General features: G+C 49.3%; 8 protein-coding genes across 8 annotated transcripts; 3 read left to right on the top strand and 5 right to left on the bottom strand.

The window, feature by feature from the left end:
• Window positions 1-224: 224 nt before the first annotated feature.
• On the bottom strand, window positions 225-1,918 carry VTN77DRAFT_9899 (uncharacterized protein; the record flags this gene model as incomplete). Its single annotated transcript, XM_069426555.1, has 4 exons — window positions 225-1,019; window positions 1,154-1,414; window positions 1,470-1,567; window positions 1,657-1,918. The coding sequence occupies 4 exons, from the start codon at window positions 1,916-1,918 to the stop codon at window positions 225-227; spliced, it is 1,416 nt and encodes a 471-aa protein (XP_069273559.1).
• Window positions 1,919-4,541: 2,623 nt separating this feature from the next.
• Window positions 4,542-6,509, bottom strand: VTN77DRAFT_9900 (uncharacterized protein; the record flags this gene model as incomplete). The annotated part of the gene is made up of 7 exons (XM_069426558.1): window positions 4,542-4,938; window positions 4,996-5,267; window positions 5,317-5,555; window positions 5,611-5,762; window positions 5,830-6,021; window positions 6,114-6,246; window positions 6,308-6,509. 7 exons carry the CDS (start codon window positions 6,507-6,509, stop codon window positions 4,542-4,544), a joined length of 1,587 nt encoding a protein of 528 aa, XP_069273560.1.
• A 448-nt stretch (window positions 6,510-6,957) lies between these two features.
• Window positions 6,958-9,402, bottom strand: VTN77DRAFT_9901 (uncharacterized protein; the record flags this gene model as incomplete). The annotated part of the gene is made up of 1 exon (XM_069426559.1): window positions 6,958-9,402. The coding sequence occupies one exon, from the start codon at window positions 9,400-9,402 to the stop codon at window positions 6,958-6,960; it is 2,445 nt and encodes an 814-aa protein (XP_069273561.1).
• A 2,138-nt stretch (window positions 9,403-11,540) lies between these two features.
• On the bottom strand, window positions 11,541-11,936 carry VTN77DRAFT_9902 (uncharacterized protein; the record flags this gene model as incomplete). Its single annotated transcript, XM_069426560.1, has 2 exons — window positions 11,541-11,603; window positions 11,694-11,936. 2 exons carry the CDS (start codon window positions 11,934-11,936, stop codon window positions 11,541-11,543), a joined length of 306 nt encoding a protein of 101 aa, XP_069273562.1.
• A 1,479-nt stretch (window positions 11,937-13,415) lies between these two features.
• On the top strand, window positions 13,416-15,115 carry VTN77DRAFT_9903 (uncharacterized protein; the record flags this gene model as incomplete). The annotated part of the gene is made up of 3 exons (XM_069426561.1): window positions 13,416-13,785; window positions 13,843-14,017; window positions 14,068-15,115. The coding sequence occupies 3 exons, from the start codon at window positions 13,416-13,418 to the stop codon at window positions 15,113-15,115; spliced, it is 1,593 nt and encodes a 530-aa protein (XP_069273563.1).
• Window positions 15,116-17,778: 2,663 nt separating this feature from the next.
• Window positions 17,779-18,119, top strand: VTN77DRAFT_9904 (uncharacterized protein; the record flags this gene model as incomplete). Its single annotated transcript, XM_069426562.1, has 2 exons — window positions 17,779-17,901; window positions 17,961-18,119. 2 exons carry the CDS (start codon window positions 17,779-17,781, stop codon window positions 18,117-18,119), a joined length of 282 nt encoding a protein of 93 aa, XP_069273564.1.
• A 118-nt stretch (window positions 18,120-18,237) lies between these two features.
• Window positions 18,238-19,967, top strand: VTN77DRAFT_9905 (uncharacterized protein; the record flags this gene model as incomplete). The annotated part of the gene is made up of 9 exons (XM_069426563.1): window positions 18,238-18,300; window positions 18,357-18,467; window positions 18,522-18,535; window positions 18,595-18,634; window positions 18,685-18,695; window positions 18,879-18,986; window positions 19,044-19,199; window positions 19,404-19,865; window positions 19,922-19,967. The coding sequence occupies 9 exons, from the start codon at window positions 18,238-18,240 to the stop codon at window positions 19,965-19,967; spliced, it is 1,011 nt and encodes a 336-aa protein (XP_069273565.1).
• A 301-nt stretch (window positions 19,968-20,268) lies between these two features.
• On the bottom strand, window positions 20,269-20,796 carry VTN77DRAFT_9906 (uncharacterized protein; the record flags this gene model as incomplete). The annotated part of the gene is made up of 1 exon (XM_069426564.1): window positions 20,269-20,796. The coding sequence occupies one exon, from the start codon at window positions 20,794-20,796 to the stop codon at window positions 20,269-20,271; it is 528 nt and encodes a 175-aa protein (XP_069273566.1).
• Between the last annotated feature and the right edge of the window lie 208 nt (window positions 20,797-21,004).

Raw genomic sequence — 21,004 nt, forward strand, 5'->3', positions numbered from 1 at the left:
AAAGTCGCTGCAAGGAAATACTCTATATGCAATGTCTATACGCGGTGTTCTACTTCCTATAAAATGCGTCGTTCGACTTCAGCTTCCTGAAATCTGTCTGGGTATAACTGATCAGTCTGCGACCAGGTTTTCGATTTCTTCTCTTCGTGTTCAACTAGTCGAGCATTTGATGCAGTTCCATCGGAAGGTTAGGATCATTGCAGTTCTAATAAGAGAAGATCCACTCAGAGCAACCTCAACGGCCGCGCCAGCACGCTCAGCCCGCCCAGAAAGGCCGTGATGCCTGTGAAGACAATCAGCGTGCCATAGCCGCTGCCGTACGCCCCGCCAGCGGCATCTCGCCAGGGAAAGCCTTGCAAGAGCTTCTCACTCAGTGGTCCACTAACCACGTTGCCGATGCCTCTCCCTGCGGCTAGGAAGGCAAACACAATCGTAGGTTCAGCCGAGTTCGCGTTCTTCTGGACCTCTTTCATGATGGCAGGCCAGGTGGCCGAGAATGGTCCTGCAAAGATGCCATAGGCAATGCAGAAAATGAACAGGGGTGCCAGTGTGAGAGAGAAGCCCCAGAGCAGGAAGATGGCAACAGTGCTGCCGACAGTAGAGATGAAGATGCAGGTCGTCACATGATAGCGGTCAACCAGCATTCCCATGATGATGCATCCAAAGACAGAGGCGAGGTTGACGAGGATAACGGTAAGTGAGGCGACGAGGTTACTGGCTCCAAGTGTGCGACTCGCGTATGTTGGGAGATAGATGGAAGGGAGGAAGAAGCCCAGGGCCTCGAGGACATTGCCAAGCTGGAAAATGAGGAAGGTCCGATTCCAGAGGAAGCTGAAGTCAAACGGCCGCATACTGGCCGACTGCGCGATAGGCAGCCGGGGCTTAACGAAGTATAGAAGAGGAGCTGTCAGGATGAACAGCACGACAGACCACACTCTCAGGGTCGTCCGAAAGCCGTGGGCGTTGAGGAGCCACTGGAGGAAGACAGGCAGGACGACGCCTGACACGCCGGTGCCAGCCTACACACGTTAGTCGTTAGTATGTCTGTATGTCAGAATGATACGGTCTTCTTTCTTTCTTTCTCTTTCTCTTCTCTCTCTCCTTTTTTTTTGTCGATAATCATTGTGTATCCACTAGCTGGTGACTGACGTACCCACATAATCCCAAACGCCAGCCCCCTCTTATTGACGAACCACTCCTCCATGAAGAGGATGGTGGGTGCATACGCCAGACTCGCCCCGACGCCATACCCAATACCCTGCGTGAGCAAGAGATGGGTAGTATTGGTCGCGAATGAGCTGAGCGCGAGGGCAACACACATGATCAGGAAGCCAAGGGGGGTGGCGAACCTCTTCAGTCGGGGGACGGCCAGCAGTAGGCCAAAGACGAAGGGTGAGAGAATGTAGATGATTCCCTGCATGCGTCAGAAATATACAGAATGAAGACAGGGAAGGGTACGTAGGACAAACCATCGCGCAGGTCCCAATGGCAGCAATGTTGCCCGACTGCTTGAACGGCTCGTGCGTGCTGTAGTAATCTTGGAAAATGCCGAAGGCGAATGCGAAGCCTATATACGTATATCAATTAGCAGAAAAACTCATAATAAAAATAATGAAATAATAATTGCAAAGAACTATTTGTGTTGTTGTGTCGTACCCCACACCAACGCCTCGATCATAAAACAGGCCCCCAGGAACAGCCAGGCATCTCTGCCGCCATCGCGGGGGGGTAGTTGAGGTTGTTGATTGTTGGTATTGATGTTGACATTGTCGTTATGATTACGAGTATAATCATGATCATGATTGTATTCTTCCACCGCATCATCTAGGTGTCGTTGCCCAGACGCTGTCATATGCGAGCCATCATGATGAGCGGTGTGGATGGACGAGGAATTCGAATGGCGGAGTTCGAACTCCATCTCAACACGTCGAGCAACAACACGACTGCTCTATGATTCAGCAGGATGTGCTTTCAATTGACCAGGAAAATAATAGCAATGAAGTAAGTAAATATGTAAATATTGCATATCGTCACATGAGTCAGACACAGCTGAGTTTGATCCTTCTAATCCTATCAGGAGATAGGCTAAGCTAGCTAATATTTCTCCGCAGTTAGTGGAGTCTAGAATAAAGCCGCACTAATCGATTAGTTATGGTTAGTAATAAAAATCCTTATTTTGAAATATTGATTGCTTGATCGGGGATATTAGGCGAGCCTCTTAACCTTCAAGAACAGTACGAAGTCAAGAGGCTTATGTCTGGATAGATCTATAGTATAGTATATATCAGTGCAATTGGAGATATTTCATTATTACTCCGTACTCGCCATTGTGTGGGGAAATCCGAGTGTTTTCTTTTTTTTTTTCCTTGCTTTTGTAACCAAAAAAAAAAAGAAAAAGGAAATACGGACGAAGGTTCCGCATATTTATTCTGTTCCCTTTTCTATCAGACAAGTGCTTCGATTGTATCATTACCGAATCAAACCTCGGATTTATTTAGGTTGGTCCATTTCCATCACCCATCTATTTATTTATGTCTTTATTTATGGTAAATTAAATTCTCCGCACTTTCGCCTGGGTGGACCTACCTTGTCTTTCGGAGGAAATTATTAATATTATGTCATCAGCTTAAGCTATTACTCTAGCCATCATGTGAAAGATGCATGCTTAGTGATTACTTCAATACTGCTCGTGCACTAGCATAAGCAGGGATCCTATAGGACTTAAAATAATGCACCGGGTAATAGTTAGGAGTTAGGTTACAAAATGGAGTACGGTTGCAGATCGAGAACCAAAAATAATAGGAACAGGCATTAAAGGGTCGTTTTTTTTTTTGTCCCTGATGGCTCTTCGAGTCGAATGACCATGTAGCTCGATACCTTCGCGTCTTGAAGTCTTATGATTGCTTGAACTGTGACGGAGAGGCCCCTCTTGTATCTACATGCAATGAATCCGGATCTGCTATTGAATGATTGATCCTACAATTTTACCCAACCTCCGTCGAAGGCGACTCTGGACACTATCCTGGGAATATCGACCTCTTAGGTAAGAGCGTGAAAGTAGCGTCCAGGGGTTGTGAAATATCACCTTTTTTTGCAGCAAAGATCTCAATACATTGGACTTCGACGAATCAATTTCCCCTCTATTCGCATACGGTCGATTCGACGTCCATCTCGTATGGGCCCTTTTCCGAGCGAAGCCTCACTGCCATGAAAAACTCGGCATACTCTGCGCCCGCAAAAGGGAGACGTTAGAATTCCTCGAAGCCGTCCCTGTGGTTGTTCGCCCGATACACGATCAGAGACGTATTGCTGTCTCCAAGATTCGTAGCGGCAGGCGCGCCAGGAATTCGTGGCGAGCTGGGGGATGGCGATATAGGAAGACCCATCGCAAATGAAGGCAGCGACGGTTATGATTTGCTGAGACACTCTCTTTACCTAATTTTCGCAACGTGATTTATCTGTGTGATGAATTTGTCAAGGAGAGTGACTTGATGGATAGCCTGAATTCGGCATCAATCAAGATTCCATTGTATCAGGTCTTCGACCCGTCCTTGGCGCAAGTTCTGCATCCCTCAATGCTATTCCCATGGACTTGAAAGAAACTCCAATTCAGATAAGAAGAGAATAAAGCCGATCTCCATGTCCGAAAAGATATAAAATTACGTACAACAGTCAGATGCCATCCACGCCGGAATCCTGCGGACCAACTGGCTGCGCCGCTGACGTTAGCCCTGAGTCCGGATGAGCTGCCCTTGTCAGAAAGCAATCCGAAAGCAATCCACTGACTTTGAATAGAGAATCAATGGAAGGATATACTGCATGGGGGCCAGCTTGGGGGCGTCTCAGATGGGTGGAAAACTTGATTATTGATGTGTGAGAAGCTAGTGCAAAGACGACTGATATAGGCAAGCCAGCCCTGACTCTAGACCCTAACCCCTAGGCGGGTCAGGCTGCTGACCGCTGAGATGCTCCCTTCGATGAAATCTCTGCATATGTCTGTCCTCTAGTCACGGTTCCCTCCAGATCCAGATCAGTCGCTGATAGCATCATCAGTGGCTCCATACAATATGCCTTGTCGCGTCACGCAAACGTCCTAGACAATGACACATCTTGTCCCGGCGTTTTCTTGATAGATCTGACGCAGAGAAAGCCGCTTACCGTTGTGGTTATCAACCAATAGTCTGGAAGAATTATTTCGCACACAAAGTTTCTTGTCCTGGCAATAAAACCGTGGGTAGGTCGTTATTTAATTTCGTAACCAGACAACTGAAACTTCGCTCCTAAGCATATCGAAAAGAGGGACTTTTTTTTTTCTCGAATTCATGATAAAAATCGCCCTTTTTTATTAGAGTAAAATAGGTCATGAAATTGTGCAGATGGAATGGAGAAAATACAGGAATGGAAGCCATATATATCCTGGTCGACAGTACTGTATCCGTCGTCAGGTCCCCCTCCGAAACGTTCCTTGGTTACTAATCAACAGCTGAAGGACCTTTTAATCCAATACATGACTTCATTCGTTAAATCATCAGATCAACAGATCAATAAGTTATACTCTCCAGCACCGCAGAATCGCTTTCCTGCCAGGGATAGTCTTGTTCAAGCGAGCGGATGAGCGCCTCGTGCTGTGGACTCCGTGGCTTGATGGACGTTTTGTATGGAACGGGGTGACTGATAATACCCGGCGTGAACTGCACGACCGGGTCGACTTCCTGACCGTTCTCGACCACCTTCTGGATGTTGAACACGGCCAGCGACTGGGCGATGCTGAGATAAACTGCTGAGTCAGCAAGCTCACGGCCTGGACAGATGCGCCGACCAAAGCCGAACGCCAGCGAGTGCGGATCGGGCTCCGGGAGATGGCCGTCCACGGACAGGAAGCGTTCGGGTTTGAAGGCCATTGGGTCATGGTATGTTTTGGGGTCATGGGTGAAGGCCCTAGGACAGATGTGAGAATGAAGCAACAGAGGAATGGATCTGAGGTATGTGACCGACCAAATGTTTGCCAGCAGCAACGCGCCCTTCGGGATGAGATAGCCCTCGCAGATATCATCCTCCGTAGTCATATGCGGCAGGCCCATCGGTGCCACGGGATGCCAGCGCAGGACCTCTTTCACGATGGCATCGATATAAGGCAGGTTCTGGCGGTCGTGGAACCCCGGAAGGCGATCAGTGCCGACGACCTGGTCGATTTCCTCCTGCGCCTTGCGCTTGACCTCGGGGAACAAGGTCATCGCCAGGAAGAAGCATGCCATGGATGAGACCGTCTGTAGAATCAGTATCAATCCGACAACATTATTAACCGAACGAACATACGGTATCCGCACCGCCGGTGTACAGAGACATGGCAGACCATTTGACGACAAACTCCTCTTCGGGGTCCAAATCACCTTGCTCGAGCAACTGCGACACATACGATGGTTCATACCGGCCATTTGCCATCTGCCGTTTGACAAACGCGTAGGGCTTCTCCGTCACATTGGTCACGGATCGCCGCCAGCTCCGGGCGGTGCGCTTGAATCCGGTGCCTGGAAACCAATCCGGGAGATATCTCACTGTAGCCATCAGTTTTGCCATGCCGTAGATCAGATGGAGAGTTAAAATACTCACAGAATGGCACGATGTCCACCAGCCAGGCTCCAGGAACGGCCGCGAGCGAGAACCGCGCCAGTGCCTCGTCGGCATGGTCGACAAGAGGGTCCCTCTTGTGCTGTTCGATAGTATAGCCATAGGCGATCTTCAAGATCACGGCGCCAGCCTCACTAAATCAAATCACCCTCTATCCTGGATATCTATCTACCCACGTCGACAGAAAGAAATTATACTGACGTTCGAATATGTTGAAGCAGGTCATCCGGCTTTTGCAGCACGCGCCACAAAAAGCGCCAGGCTTCGGCCTCCAGCAGAGGATAGAAGCGCGTAACTGCAGCTTGGGAGCCAAGCAGTCGCCCAATGTTCTTGCGATAGGCACGTAATCGACTCGAATAAGGCTGGCTCGCTAGGGCGTGTTCCCATCCCACCCTGTAGATACAAGAGAGATGGTTAACAGTCCATTTGCTGTTTGACGGGATCGGCTGGATGGGAAAGGAGGCAGTCGGTGATTACACGCCTACATTTCACCCCCGAAGACCAGCCGCGGTCGCGACGAGTGCACAGCAGACCGCTTCTCCATGAGCTCAAACGCCAGACGAGCATCGTTGAGGATGACAAATGTCTGGCCCAGGATGGTCACCGAACTGATGGGACCTGTGGATAATCAGATACATGGTTAGACCTGTACCACACAACGAAAACTACGCATACAAACCGTAGAGGTCTTTGTGCTTGAGCCAATGCTGCCATCCCTGCTCCCCAGGAGGCGGCAGATCAGCCAGATTTCCAACGAGGGGCTTGGGTTTGGGGCCTGGTGGCAGCGGTGGACGTTTTCCCTTTGGGTGCCAGAGAAGCGTTTTCAGAAGAGATAGTCCCAGTATGCCCAGGATCGCGTTGAGGAGCAAAATCAAGGCCATGGCAGAGAAAGTGGGGCAGCTGGCTTTTAAGTCGTCTTAAATGTACAGCGATTTCGAGCGAGAGAAGATAAGAGGAAATAAAATCAGAGAAGATGCATCGCAAGAAGCGATATTTTCTTTTGTCATGGATGAGGGGAAGCAAAGAAGTCGAACAGCCGTGCGCATGCAATTAAAATACATAACCAATGGACTGGACCACCACTTCAACCTATCCTCTGTGTGGGCAGGGTATATTATCTGCATGCCAAGCGCTCAATCAAAATCGTGCAGTCTGGTCTGCAGGAAGGTTGCAGCATACCTATCACATGCATGTAACAGCTTAGACTCAATGGGGAAAGACTGCCTCTAATAGAGGTATCAGATCACGCAGCGATAACCTCAAGAATCTCTCTGTTCCAGCGAATCAAGAGAAGACATTGTTAAGGGAAAAAAAAAACATGACTCTAATTCAACGACAACAACTAAAAACCCGCTGTTTCCACATCCTTCTCCTCCGCCTCAACGCCAGGAACTCCTCCGCGTGAACCTTCAGATGCTCGACCAGGGACTCATAACAAGGCCGTTTCTCAGTACAGCCCGCGACAGGACAGAACTGATACGAGGTGAAGTCTTCTTCTTCTTCCACTTCCCATTCCGAGGGGCACTTTGATAAAGACGATGAAGACGGGGGACACAGCTGGTGGAATGCTTCGGCGGCATCGCCCACGCGTATAACGGTATTTTGAGAGGCGAGGGATTCCTCGCAGTCTGGAAGGCGACGGAATCGAACAACCCGTGGATGTTCGGCTGACGATGAGGTTTCTTCCTCTGAGCGTTCAGATGCGACGATGGAGGTGAACTTCTGGCTCCCAATCTGAAGACAATCTGGAGGACATTTTGTAAGAGTTGTCCCCTGCGATGATGACAGAAGTAATATATTCGCAGACGAATCTGTAGCCGATGGTTTCTCGCCCTTCCAGAAGCAGAATTCGACCGTTATTCCATCGTCCGCAATATCCTGCTTGCTGCTGTAATCCTCCTTCAGCGCCACTGGGAGAACCTCACTGACGCCAAATTCAGAGTATCGTGCTAACGTGCAGGGACGACCAAGTGTCGAAGACAGGAATGTTGAAATATCCTCTGACGCGTATCTTCTGGCAATCCTTCGAGTGGATCTCGTCATTTCCAGCGAGTCAATCAACCAGTCACCCGTGGGAGAGTCCCAGAGACTGATTTCCAGCGCTGTTGTCCCAGCCTTGCTGTTATCGGAAATCCGAAGGGTCCCTGCTTCTGGATGCAATTCCGGGAGCAATCGCGTCAGCGTCGAATCCCTTATCACCTTTCCTTCCTCGAGATCTACCACACCCCACTCCCCATCGAACGTAAGACGTTTGTCTTCGACTTCCCAATCCTGATTTGGGGGCAGCTGCCAGGCTGGACCTTGTCTGATCGGATAGATTTGCAGTCTCTGAACTGTCCACAAGTCATGTGCGTTTGGAAAGGCGGTTGAACAGGCATGATGCCCATGGCTATCCGCCTCGACGAAGAATTTCTGAACAAAAGATACAAAAGTCTGAATGTCCGCTCGGTTCGACATGGCTCCCAAACTCGCCCGGATGATTCCAGTCGGCTTTCCGCCGCGGATCTTGAACGGCTGGCCGCAGCGAAAGCCCTCGAAGAAGTTCCTGCGCATCTCCCATGGCTGCAATTGCAGGTGTTCCGCTATCCCGCCAGGATTACACACTCCGCCGGTGCGGATCTGGATGTTGCACGCGTTCGCGAGGGCTTCGAAATGTTCCACTGGAATCCATGCGCCGTTCCCACGGCGGACATTGAACGCGACTGTCGGGCCTTGCGTCGTGCTGTCGCCATACGTGCTCCCAAGTCCCTTGTAGATGTGACACACGGAACGGCCATTCGCATGACGGAGCTGTGACAGGCCGGTGTACAGTTCCTGCGACAACAGCGTCACATGCTTTGAAATCGTAGCCATCGAGGAGAACAGGGACTCATGGACGCTGATTGCGGAGTCGAGCATGACCAGACTGTGGAACGGCACCGTGCCATCCTCAAGAATATCATGCAGGTTCTCTGTCTTTCTTGCGTGCCATCCGCCGTACGCGATGACCGTGTCTACCGTGCCTCCACCAAAGTATCGTCGCGAGCGTAGGACCTCACTTGACTCCTTCCGGACGATCAGCGCACCCAGGTCCGGCATGCCGAAGATCTTGTAGAAACTCAGAGCCGTGAAATCCGGCTCCATCTCCACGTTCGATAGGTCAAGCTGCGCTGTGGAAACGAAAGCTGCCGCATCCAGCAGCGTGAATATCTTGCGTCCAGTGCGTTGAACGAGTTGGCGAACCCGAAGCGGCCAGTCTTTTGGAAGGCGTCTCCCGTTCATGTTGGACTGGGCTGGATATGCCAGGAGTCGAACCGTCTCGTTTTGCTCGCGTCTTCTATAGGGAGGTTCTACTGCTGCAGGCTTCTCGCCTTCAGTCAAATCCATCATAGTCCCGTTCAGCCACTTTTCCACCTCGTCATCAGAGCGAAAGCAATGATAGCCAGACCGCGCCAGTTCCCTGAGACCGACCAGACTGGTATGCGCATCGGAGTGGTACCCGTACCAGAAACCCCGTGTCGACGCATAGTCCTGGAAACAATATCCCACCAGCTTGATGGCAGCCGTAGCATTGGCCACGAAGATGACGTCGAAGTGGCCAGGATCAGCTCGAAAGAAATGCAACACTCGCCGTCGGACATGCTCGACCATCTGTGTCGCCCGGACGGACGACGAAGAATTCGAATGCGGATTGCCGTAAAGCGACGCTTTCAGATCGGCAGCCGCCTTGTCGACCATCGATCTGGCGTACGGGGTCGTACCCCCGTAGTCGAGATAGCACGTCTCTGGAAACATGGCATGTGAGTTCACACTGGTCGACAGCCCAGATGGTCACTTTTCCATACCATTTAAAGCCGGGTACTCCTTCCTCCGGATTCTATCAACGTTGTACAACTTCAACGCCATGGTGCCTGGGCCCGGATCAACGCCAACCAGCCTGCATACAGATGCAAGTAAGCTGAATTGGAGGGTTGGACGACAGGAAAAGGCCGCTTCTTAACTGGGTGGCTCGGGGCAGGCATCCAGAGACAGCCATTCTGCCCAGCATTGCTCCCCTGCAAGGTGACAAACGTGCTGACGTGAAGGCAGAGTCGCGTTGGTAGAAGTATCTCCCGTAAGCAGCGATGGTGCTGCTAGAGTAAGCAAGGACTTGCATCGATCTATCGTAAGGCTGAGCAGGCATCCTCATGGTTGGACAGGAATGCTCAACAATGGTATCACCAGTTCCTTACATCGACTAGACAATCGCATTGTGCGTGAACTATTTTGTCTGTTAGCTGCCAACTCATCGCATCCACCGAGAGGAATCCGGTAAGGATCGCATATCGACCTCGATGTGCTGACAGCATAACTACTTCAGCGAATCAGGACGTCGATCCTTTGTTCGAGCTGAAAGCTGAGCTCCATGCCAGGTGAGACACGCTGGCAAGCGGTCCTGCCCCTCATCCTCTCAACCGGCACGTTTTTGTGCAATGTTGCACCGTGCAGCAGGTGGATAAATAGCTGATGTGTGCATGAAGGGCGTAGACACGGAAAGGGCTCGCGAGAATGCTTGAGATGGATCGATTTACTTTGGCTAAATACGTGTTGCAGGATAAATGCCTGCAAGAATTTGTCAGACTGTCCTTCTTGGTCATGGCTGGAAGCAAGCTGCCTGTTGTTTCCTCACACGTAGATAGCTTGTAGCTATTCGATATCATTAAGCCAATCAGCCCAGAAGTTCGTGAGGAATCTCATCTCCGCATCTCCATTTCCATCCTACTAAGCTGAAATATTTTAGTCCATGTGGATGGACTTTAATTAGCCACACCCAATAAAAATTAAACGGTGAAACCCGAACAATTCGTTTGCATTCGCCCAAACAATTCGGTTTATTCGACCAGAATGCCAATTCGCTTTAACATAATGGTAGAAAGAGAGAAAGGAAGGGAGAAAGCAAGGGAGAAAGAAAGAAATAATAAATGAATGAAGGAGTGAATGAATGGATTGTCTTTATTAGGCTAAGTGAGTACATTATTCAAAAATGGCCTGACTAGAGAGTATAATAGATTGCTATGCATATGTTATCAGCCGAAACTTTACTAAATCAATATTGGCAAAAATATTCCGTATGTTTAATTGACTAATTAATTACCCTAGGTCGAAAATTCCTGGTCAATTAATTGATAGTAACTGGACTGAATAACTAAACAGAGTAGGCTGTCTCACAAGTCATCCATCCATACGGGACCTCTGACTACTGGGGTTTTCAAAACAGAAAAAATCGATGATCAACGGTTATGAGTGTTTCTTTTCCTTTTTCTTTTTTTTTTATTTTTTCTTTCTATTCCCCCCCCCCCCACCCTTTTTNNACAAACGACACCAGGGTGCCATGTACGTGCCTGCCATGATTCAAGAGCTTCTTTTTCTGTGTGCACCATGATGACCCTATATTCGGGCCAGTTCGGGGTATTACAAACATATAGAATACTCATCGAACCGGTATGGAATATTTTTAAAATAGAAAACGTTTGATTGTATGAAAAGTTGGCTTTAGGAAAATAACGTTGGTTTCTTATGAATTGTTTTTTTTTCCAAATATGGCCTTCATAGTATTGGTATGTCTCTACCACAACCTCAAAGTTTAGATAGTTTAGACGGTCTAGTGGTTAAATTAGATAGAAAGTAAGATAATAACCTCATGATGTATGTAGCCTCTAGCTAGGTGGATTATAAATGTAGCTTGAATCTAGCCTCAGCTAAAAAAAAAAGCAAGTAGTTCGTTTTTTTTTATATATATATAAACGTCAGTTTCTTAGGAACAGTGTAGTAAGGACAGATGTTCCTTTTCAACCTTGAATTTCACTTTATTGTTATTTTTTTTTAACGGTTAAGTAAGTTGAGTAAGTAAGGGTCGTTCTGACCATGCCTTCCAAAAAACATGTTGTCCCCGATTACAGCATCTCTGCGATGCTGAGACGGTCTGCTGCGTAGCCGTCTTTGGCCGTGAAGTTGCCCTGAAGGACCCGATCCTCTCGCAGAGCCAGGAAACCAGTTCCCAGTTATCCACAGTGCCTGGTTCGCGGTCAAAAGGAATAATCTCAAACGAGGGCAGGGATCAACGATGAGATTGTAGCGTGGTTACGCCCTAGAAGTGTTTGGGGAACATTTAAGCCCGGAATGATGATGCAACCTTCGAGGCTGGTGACTTGCTCGCCCGGGTACTTGGCCAGGAGGATGTCGGCCTTATCGATGTCCGCGATCACGGCATCGCGAACGAGGATCGCACCGTCGAGGATGATGTTCCTGTAAGGATTGACGGTGATGATTGTGGCATGGGCATACAGCATGGCTACTGGCTATAAATTCTCCGTTTTCTGCTTTCAACGCCCTATAAAACGAGACTGAACCAGAATTATATTCTCGCATCATTAATATAGTTATAGTTATACCTCTACCATCTATTGCAGTTTACTCCAGCTGTATACTCTGTCGACTGTGTCGGCCGGCGGCGAAGGGCGACGAGCCTCGGAACTCCTGCAAGGAATGGCAGATAAGGCTACTATTATTTATATTAGTTAATGGACATGATAATACAGCAGCATCCGGAGCATTATCAAACGGCTGAGGCTGCTCTTATCGCATGGCCCACTAAATCCGCCTACCATCAGGGTTTCGGCATATGACATCGCGACTATAACAGATCCCGGAATATGTACTATCGTGTACTTTTAAAGCTTAAAGAGAATTGATTTGAAGTCGCCTGTAATGTACATCTGCTTGTGACATAGAGATTATATCTGATTCCACCTTCTTCTGATAGAATGCAATTTTCTGACTAGACATAATAAGCTTATCCATATAATTATAGAGATAGAGGTATAGCGTTATAAAAGTAATAATGCAAATTTGCTTCTATCATTTAAAGGATTCTTGAGTAGGAAATTAAACAAACTATATAGATTCTATTCCCCTTCCCTTTTTTTTTTTGACTAATAACATTTTAGAAGATGAATTATAGCAAAATATCTATAATCAAATACAGGCAATAACATCCATTTTCCATTTTTCTTTTCTTTTTCTTTTCTTGTTAGGCAGGACACTAGGATATATCTAAATATACGGTCGAATACCATACAATAGAGGTACTCTGCAAGATATCATAGGTATGGCTGTGCAATTGCTGCTTAACACTTTGAACCAGAGAAAGGAACAACTTTTGAATTCCGGGATTAACCCCCCAGTCATTCCTAGATTCCTTCCAGATTCCTGGTCCTCTCGGCAATTCGTCCATCCAAATCGCCGCCACATACTCCGTATAGACAGCGTTTCTAGGCCGTTCCAGCAGCCAACCTCTTTGAATGCCTATCGCTGGATAATTCAGTTCCCGCCAAGCTCGTTATCATGCGGGGATGTAGCGGTCAGCGTGGGGATGCCAAGAGTCCAGATAACAGCGAGCATCCACTACTGCTGCACAATCATGGATACCGGAGTTTTTGAGATGGCTTCAGATTGGAAGCCATTTGAGCTGCCCGATATGGTCAGACTATGACGCAGAAGGAAGGTCGATCGCTGCAGCTCCGATAAGCCTCCCCCGCACCAGCTATCCTGTTCATCCAGCAATCGCAGAATCGCCTCTGTATACTCCGCAATGCCATGCGAGATATCTATACCATGCTCCCGATCGACCCCGTTGAGATGCACGGTTATAAGAGCCGTCTGCGACCCGCGACATGGCAGGACCGTGCTGCCTTGTGTCATTCTTCCAGGCTCTGTTAATCGACCGGCGGATCTCTTACAGCTATTAAAGACTGTCTGTCACCTCCACGATGGGAGACGAGAAGCGGCTGTCTGAGACGCCGTCCGATAATCCCTTCGCCAAACTCGACGCCCGCGCGCTGCAGGGAGCCGGCACTGTCAGCACTCTCCAGGACGCTGATGAAGCACTCGCCTTCCTCGAGAATCACCCTCGCCCAGCAGAGATCGCGGCCGAGGGCAATGCCATCCTCGAGGACCCCGTGCAGCTGAAGCGACTGGTCCGCAAGATCGACCTCACCATCGCGCCCCTGCTGGCCGCCGTCTACTTCCTGCAGTTCCTGGACAAGACAACGCTCGCCTACACGGCCGTGATGGGCATCCGGACGGACACCCATCTCGTTGGGCAGGACTATTCGGACGTGAGCATGCTGTTCTACGTCGGTAAGTTAGAGTATACAAAAGCAAGGAACACCAGTGCCACTGACAGCCATGTCCCAGGCTTCCTGGCAGCCGAGTTCCCGACGCAATACCTGGCGCAGCGCCTCTCGCGGCTGGGCCTGTACCTCGGCGTCAACATCATGATCTGGGGGGTCATCCTTTGCTGCCATGCCGCGTGCACCAGCTTCGCCGGTCTCGCCATCGTACGCACTCTGCTGGGCGTTTTTGAGAGCTGGTGTGTTCTCTTCCCCCTGTCATTATCGCCCATGCTGACCGCTGCTGCAGTGTCGCCCCGATCCTCGTACTCATCATCGCCATGTGGTACAAGAAGTCCGAGCAAGGCCGGCGCGTGTCCTACTTCTATGTCTGCAACTCGCTCACCCAGGTCTTTGGCGGCTGCCTCGCCTACGGGGTCTCCTTCTCCAACTCGCGCTTCGCCACATGGCGCATCTTCTACTTGGCCATCGGCGCCATCACCGTCGTCATCGGCTTTCTCGTCGCCGTGTTCCTGCCGGACTCGCCCGTCCGCGCAAAACGGTTTACCGACGCCGAAAAGGTGGCCGCCATCCTGCGTGTGAAGGATAACCAGTCCGGCACCCAGAATGCTCGGCTGAAGAAGTCGCAAGTCCTGGAGACGTTCAAGGACGTCCGCATCTGGCTCGTCTGCCTCGCGACCATGCTCACCAGTATCCCAAACGGCGGCATCTCCAACTTCTCCAATATCCTGCTGACCACGTTCGGGTACACATCGCAGCAAGCTCTCATCCTGAACGTGCCGTCGGGAGTAATTGGGGCAGTATTCGTCCTGCTCTCTGGCTGGCTGTCTGATTACTGGCGCGACCGCAGCCTGGTTATGTTTATCTGCCTGCTGCCGACGATTCTGAGCGCCGCACTCATGATTGGCCTTGATCCGAACGGCCATCCGACCAACAAGGCTGGCCTGCTCGCTGCATCCTTCATTTCGGGTACGTTCGGCGCGTCCTTCATGCTTCTGCTCGCCTGGAACGCGTCCAACATTGCCGGCCACTCCAAGAAGGTGACCGCCAACGCCATCACGCTCGTTGCGTTCTGCGTGGGCAACATCCTCGGCACGCAGACCTTCCAGGCCTCGCAGGCGCCGGGGTATATCTCGGGCAAGGCCAGCATCGTGGCGACGCTGGCGGCGACGTGCCTGGTGATCGTCGCGCTGCGCCTGTACAACGACTTGCTGAATCGAAAGAACAGGAAGGCGCTGGCAGAGATGAGCGAGGAGGAGAAAAACGAGATGCGGGACAAGATTGCTTTTGCGGATACCACAGACAGGAAGAACCCGTTTTTTGTGTATACGCATTGAGATTGCGATCAGGCCATCCAATCCTCGAAAATGTAAAAACTGCTGTGGCCTGATTTCAGGGAATACACTACGCCCCTGTTATAGAACTCTCTATACGATACTAGCAATGTATTTTTCATTTGTAAAACCTATTTGAATTGGACCTTCTCTTCGACAAGAACCCGATCCACCGCCTGGGACCCCCAGGTTTCGGCTGGACTAACGTCATCTGCTTTGAGGCCGTGAAGAAGCATCTCGCACAAGGTCCGCCACTGGATGGCAAGGCCGGTTTCCTGGATAAGTTGATTGAGACGAAGGAGAAGCACCCTGAGCTTGTCGACGACAGCATGGTGATTACTTATCTTCTCACAAACATGCTTGCCGGTAGTGATACCTCGGCCATTTCCCTGTGCTCTGCCATGTATTATATCCTGAAGAATCCGGAGGTTCACCGCAAGCTGCGTGAGGAGATCCATCATGCACAGCTGCCGATCCCTGCATGCTGGAAAGACATTCAAGACCTTTCATACCTGCATGCAGTCATGAGAGAGGCCATGCGTATTCACCCCGGCGTCGGACTCATGTTGGAGCGCATTGTTCCACAGGGCGGTCTTACTCTCCCTGATTGCCGCTTCGTCCCTGCAGGCAATGTCGTCGGCATGAACCCTGGGTCATCAACTGTAATGAGGAAGTCTTTGGACCCAACACTGAGAAGTTCATCCCTAAACGATGGCTGAAGTATGACCATGAGACTGAGGAGCAGTTCAGCACTTGGCTGGCGAGAATGAAGGGCTGTGATTTGACGTTTGGCGCCGGATCCCGTGTGTGTATTGGAAGGTACCTCAGCGAGTTTGAGAGCTACAAGGTGATTGCGACCATGTTCACCAAATTCGATGTAAGTGCAGACTTCTTCTTCCATTCTTCTCGCAAAGTCTCGATGTTTCCCGCCATTGTACGAACAATTAGTAACATATTCTTAGATTGAACTTGCGGATCCCAACGATGAATGGGAGATCATCAACTCCTGGTTCGTCAGACAGAAGAACATCCGAGTTGTCCTGAAGACCAGGGTCTGAACCTAACTGGGCGATGAACTTTGTGTGTAATTGGTATAGCAGCTGTCAGATTACAATTGTTGGTTAGCACAAGATTACTGATATTCTGTTTCGTTTCCTTCCTGTAGTAGGTACTCTCCTTAGAATTGGTGATAATTTTTCTGTGCAACCCATGGTCCTGTACTCTTCGTATCCGGCTATCCTCGAATCCTGTCCGTAGATCCTAGTGAACTCACCTCATGCGTGGACTTTCGCACAGAATCTAAGACGGTGGTGTATGGTTTGGTTGCCATAACTGTGCTGAAACCACCTGTGAGCATTTCCAAGTTGTTTTTTTTTGTATCTGTAGAGGAGAGTTGTTTCGATACCAAATTGTTCGTGTTTCTCAATACCATGCAACTGCTGAGAATAGTCCCTAGGACAATTTTGAGCTACATGTATGGAGAACTGTACTAAGCAAGCGGGAATCTTTCTCTGCTCTGCATAGGATCTGTGGCAACTAGTCTGAGATCAGAAAAGAGATAAGTAAAATTTTGTATAACACTCGTGTAAGATAGGTTATTGCTTTATTGTTTTTAGTAACAATAATAATTTGGTTTATTATTATTTTTTTTCTCTTAGTACTGACTGCAGATCGTGCTTGAAGAAGTTTTGCACTTCGAGCATTGACTACATCATCATGGCCAGCTCTAACTGCCATTTCCTAGGTTGCCCCAAGCATCATACTCGACCAGTTGTTGCGATCTCACGACATGAGGTTCAGCGCTGAAGACTGTGGACTTTGCCGCGAGTAGGGGCAAGTAACTGATTGCCTTGCGGGGCCAGCTTCTAGCATAATAATGCATCAACAAATACTCGACTCTCTCTCTCTGTCTCTCTTTTTTTTTTCTTTGTTTCTTTTTAATCATTTTTCCCCTTAATGCGTTGGTGTTTATCTTCTGATCGTCTGTTGCTTACTTTTGTCGTTCTTCCTCGTGCAAGAATCTTCGTACATACATACTTGTTCATACAATCGAGTCGGGCTTCCTAACAGATCGATTGGAAGGTTTCAAATACACACTCTCAGCAACTCCCCTAGAAGTCTGGGATCGATGTATGTACTCCGTACTCCGTACATGACCGTCACTACCGTACTTTCCAGTGTACTTTCATCTCTGGTGCGTTGTTAAGCAAATTTATTTTTCACTACTACTCAGAACTTCAGGTGACGTCAAAAATGAATACGGAGTACAGAGTAATTGGTTCAAAGCTGGCTCGTTCTTGCGCTTGCTCCACCATGTCCGTAGCTCTGGTAGAAGCCATGCAGGTGTACGAGACAAGCAACAAGGTTTGACCTTGACCGCTACGTGCAAATAAGTTTGGGAGTTTCGATTACCAGTTCTTCTCTGCTGGCGCCTCGCTTGGAACCAACAGCTCAGAAAAAAGAGGAAAAAAAAAACCAATTAAACTTTCCCCAGCGCGGGCGGATTCGCGTTCCGAACCACCGGTTGAGGAGCAGGTGGAGTATGCAACAAATCGTGCCAAAATGACAAGTGGACTGACCATCTGCATTTTTGGGCATAACTAAGTACTGTACACCGAACTCCCCGCTTCGCTGTCGCCCACGTTGGTGCGTCACGCGCTGCTGGGATGCACCTGCGGCTGATGGCTTTGGACAGCGATGTCGAGATGGACAGCCATGAAGACGAGATGTTCCTGCAGACAGGTACGGTCAGATGGAGTCGATATAACTGCAGGTTTCACAGAGGGCTGGTGAGTGACCGCATATCAAGTGCTCCATACTGTCACGCAAAGTATTAATAATACTGGAGGAATTGGGGATGCATGCCGAACGCCGGCGTCGCTTGGGCCTCACCAGCCCACCGTGCTGGAGAGAAGCCGAGGGAAGCGTGTTCCCAAAAGGTGTGTTCTGTGCTGCAACCTGCACAGCCTACATTAACTTGCAGCTGGTCGCATCTTTTATCATTTAAATAGCCATTCGGCTGTTCGCTCGCCTAACGAAACCTGTTCACTTCATCGTGGACAGTTACCTTTTGAGCGATATCCGATTGCATCATTCTCAACTGCGTGTTTCCCTTGAGTTCAGCCATGACAGCAGCTTCAGAAACCCAGCAGGCATTTGTCAATGCCGCCGGGGGTATTGCCACTGATGTAGGAGATGATCTTGCCTATTTGTCTCCGAGTTGTTTCTCACTTCAGATATTCAGGATGACTTCAGTGTCTATGAAGAAACTGCACGGTCTGATACCACCTCTCTTGCCTCAAGTGTGTTGAACTATCAATACGAGAATGGACGACGCTACCATGCATACAGCCAAGTAGGCGCCCCTTCCATTTATTGCTCCCAAGTTGCTGACAATATCAACTTAAAGGAGAGGAAATATATGTACGGCTATCGTCAAACTAGATTTGTGAGGGTTTTGTTTTACTGATATTGACAACAAGGATGCCCAACGATGACACCGAGCAGGATCGTCTTGACCTGGTATGTGTTGCTCTCCCAGCAAGGAAATTGACTACTAAGGAGCAATACAGGTGCACCACATGTGAGCCGTCTCCCCTATTATCAGGAGATATTTCATCTCGGTCTCCTTCCTGTCCCAGAACTACGTGTCTCGCTTGCCTAGCTCTCGTCCACTTTCTGCCACCGGAAATTCAAGCTTCTTCAATTACTTCGCGATGGCTCGATTCGTGGCTAACATGGACTGACCATTGATCCCCTCCCCCAGATTTTCACTCATTCTCGACGGAGAACTTTTCGTCGCTCCTGTCAAACAACCGCAAGCGATTCTCGACTTAGGGACGGGGACCGGCATCTGGGCAATAGATGTAGCTGAGTATGGGCCCGGGAAAACTGTCCCTTACAAGAAAGCGATTTATTAACAGATGACCAGCAAATTCCCTTCGGCGCGAGTTATCGGGAATGACTTGAGCGCAATCCAGCCTTCCTGGGTCCCTCCGAACGTTGAATTTGTTATCGACGATTTCGAGAAAGACTGGATGTACGACGAAAACTATTTTGATTTCATCCATGCTCGGACACTTGCAGGGTATGTCACCGGATCATGACTCAACTGCAAAATACTGTTGGCTGGGACCTACAGGGCCGGCCACCTTCCATGGCTGGCCGTGCCTAGGGCTTGGGCTCGTTGGGTTCTCCTTCTCCTCGGCGTTCTTGCTGATCGCCAACATCATTCCTTCGACTTTACTTTTTCCATTACCGAGTCATACAAGAAATACTGATTTGATCACAGCTCTGTCCAGGACTGGCCATGGCTGATGCGACAGGCATATAACCACTTGAAGCCCAACGGTTATTTCGAGGTTGCCGATGTCACCATGTGGGGATGGAGTGATGACGGCAGTCTCAAGGATGATTCGCCTTATATCCAGTATCTCAAGAACCTACACAAAGCAGGGGAGAAGATTGGCCGAGATGTGAACATCGCCACTAAGTTGAAGCACTGGGTAGAGGAGGCTGGCTTTGAAGATGTGGTTGAAAAGGTCTACATCTTGCCCCTGGGACCATGGCCAAAGGATCCAAAGCTGAAGGAGCTTGGAAAATGGACCTATATCCAGTTCCCAGATGCTATCGATGCTTATGGGCTGCGGCTCTATACGCAAGTCCTGGGCTGGGATGCTAACGAAGCCAAGATCCATCATGCACTTGTCAAGCAACAGCTCCGCGACAGGTCCCTTCATGCCTACAGTAAAATGTAAGCCTTCCTATCAATTCCCTCGGTTTGGCTGAACGTGTACTGACTTTCCCGAGATATGTGGTCTATGGGAGAAAGCCAGAGCCGAAACCCACTGCCTAAGGAACGGGGAGTTCTACTTTCTTCGTCCACTCTTCGGGTATTTTCCAGTTGATATTGTGAAGGGCCAAAGCCTTGCTGTCTAGAAACTAGGAGCTCATAAAAAGGATTCGCTGGGAAAGGAAGAAAGGAAGGAAGAGAGAGAAAGGCACGCGAGTTATATCAACAGGAGTCATGTGATGAACAACAAATGCACCAATCAGAAAACGAGAGCGAAGCTGAGTCAGCAATATGGGCTTAGCCCGCAACAATACCCCCCTCCTTACCATGGATTCCCTCAGTGTGATGATTGTAAGTTAGACTGTCAATTCGACTGTTGGGTCTCGGTATCCCCCTGGCGATGAGCCTTCCTGGCCTCCCAAACGTCAAGGGCAATTGTATCTTCCATGTTCTTTGCTGCAGTCCATGTTGGTTGCTGATAACCTTCCCATTTGACCAGGTATTGGTGACGGTATCCTCGTCCCCAACGTTGATGACGTTCATTAAGGATTTCCTCAACCAAAAACTCTTCTTCATCATTATCATTTCCTAATATCGCGGGGGGTTGTGGATCAGTTCGGATCTGACTAGGGAGTGGGTTGTTATTTGCAGGCCGCAGCAGGCTTGTTTGAAAAACGGGGTGGATTCCTGGTGGAGTATCAAGCCGGTAGGCATGAGAGCCAATCTTCTCCAATACCGTATACTTCGTATGGTGGGCATCAAGCTTCTTAGATGGCCGATCAGTGCGAATATTCCGAAGGTCTAACCAGACCTTGTCTCCTATTTTATAGTTGGTTGCAGGGTCTCGCCGGCGATTTGCATAATCTTCCTGTGCCTGTTGAGCTGCTGCCATTGCAGCATNNNGAGCAAGTTCAAGGGCTCCCTTTAGTTTTGCAACAATTGCCTCTGCACGTTGGGCTGGTGTCTTTGGGTCAATAACGCGAGGCTCCTTCTCTAGCTCCAGCGGTTCAACATGGTATCCATGGTCAAGGAAGAAGGGGCTGATTCCTGTTGATGCCGAATCCCGGTTATTAAGTGCTAGCATAGCCATTGGACATAAG

Source organism: Rasamsonia byssochlamydoides, assembly GCF_041956645.1.
Source record: "Rasamsonia byssochlamydoides strain NRRL 3658 unplaced genomic scaffold VTN77scaffold_98, whole genome shotgun sequence".
Taxonomy (NCBI): Eukaryota; Fungi; Ascomycota; class Eurotiomycetes; order Eurotiales; family Trichocomaceae; genus Rasamsonia; species Rasamsonia byssochlamydoides.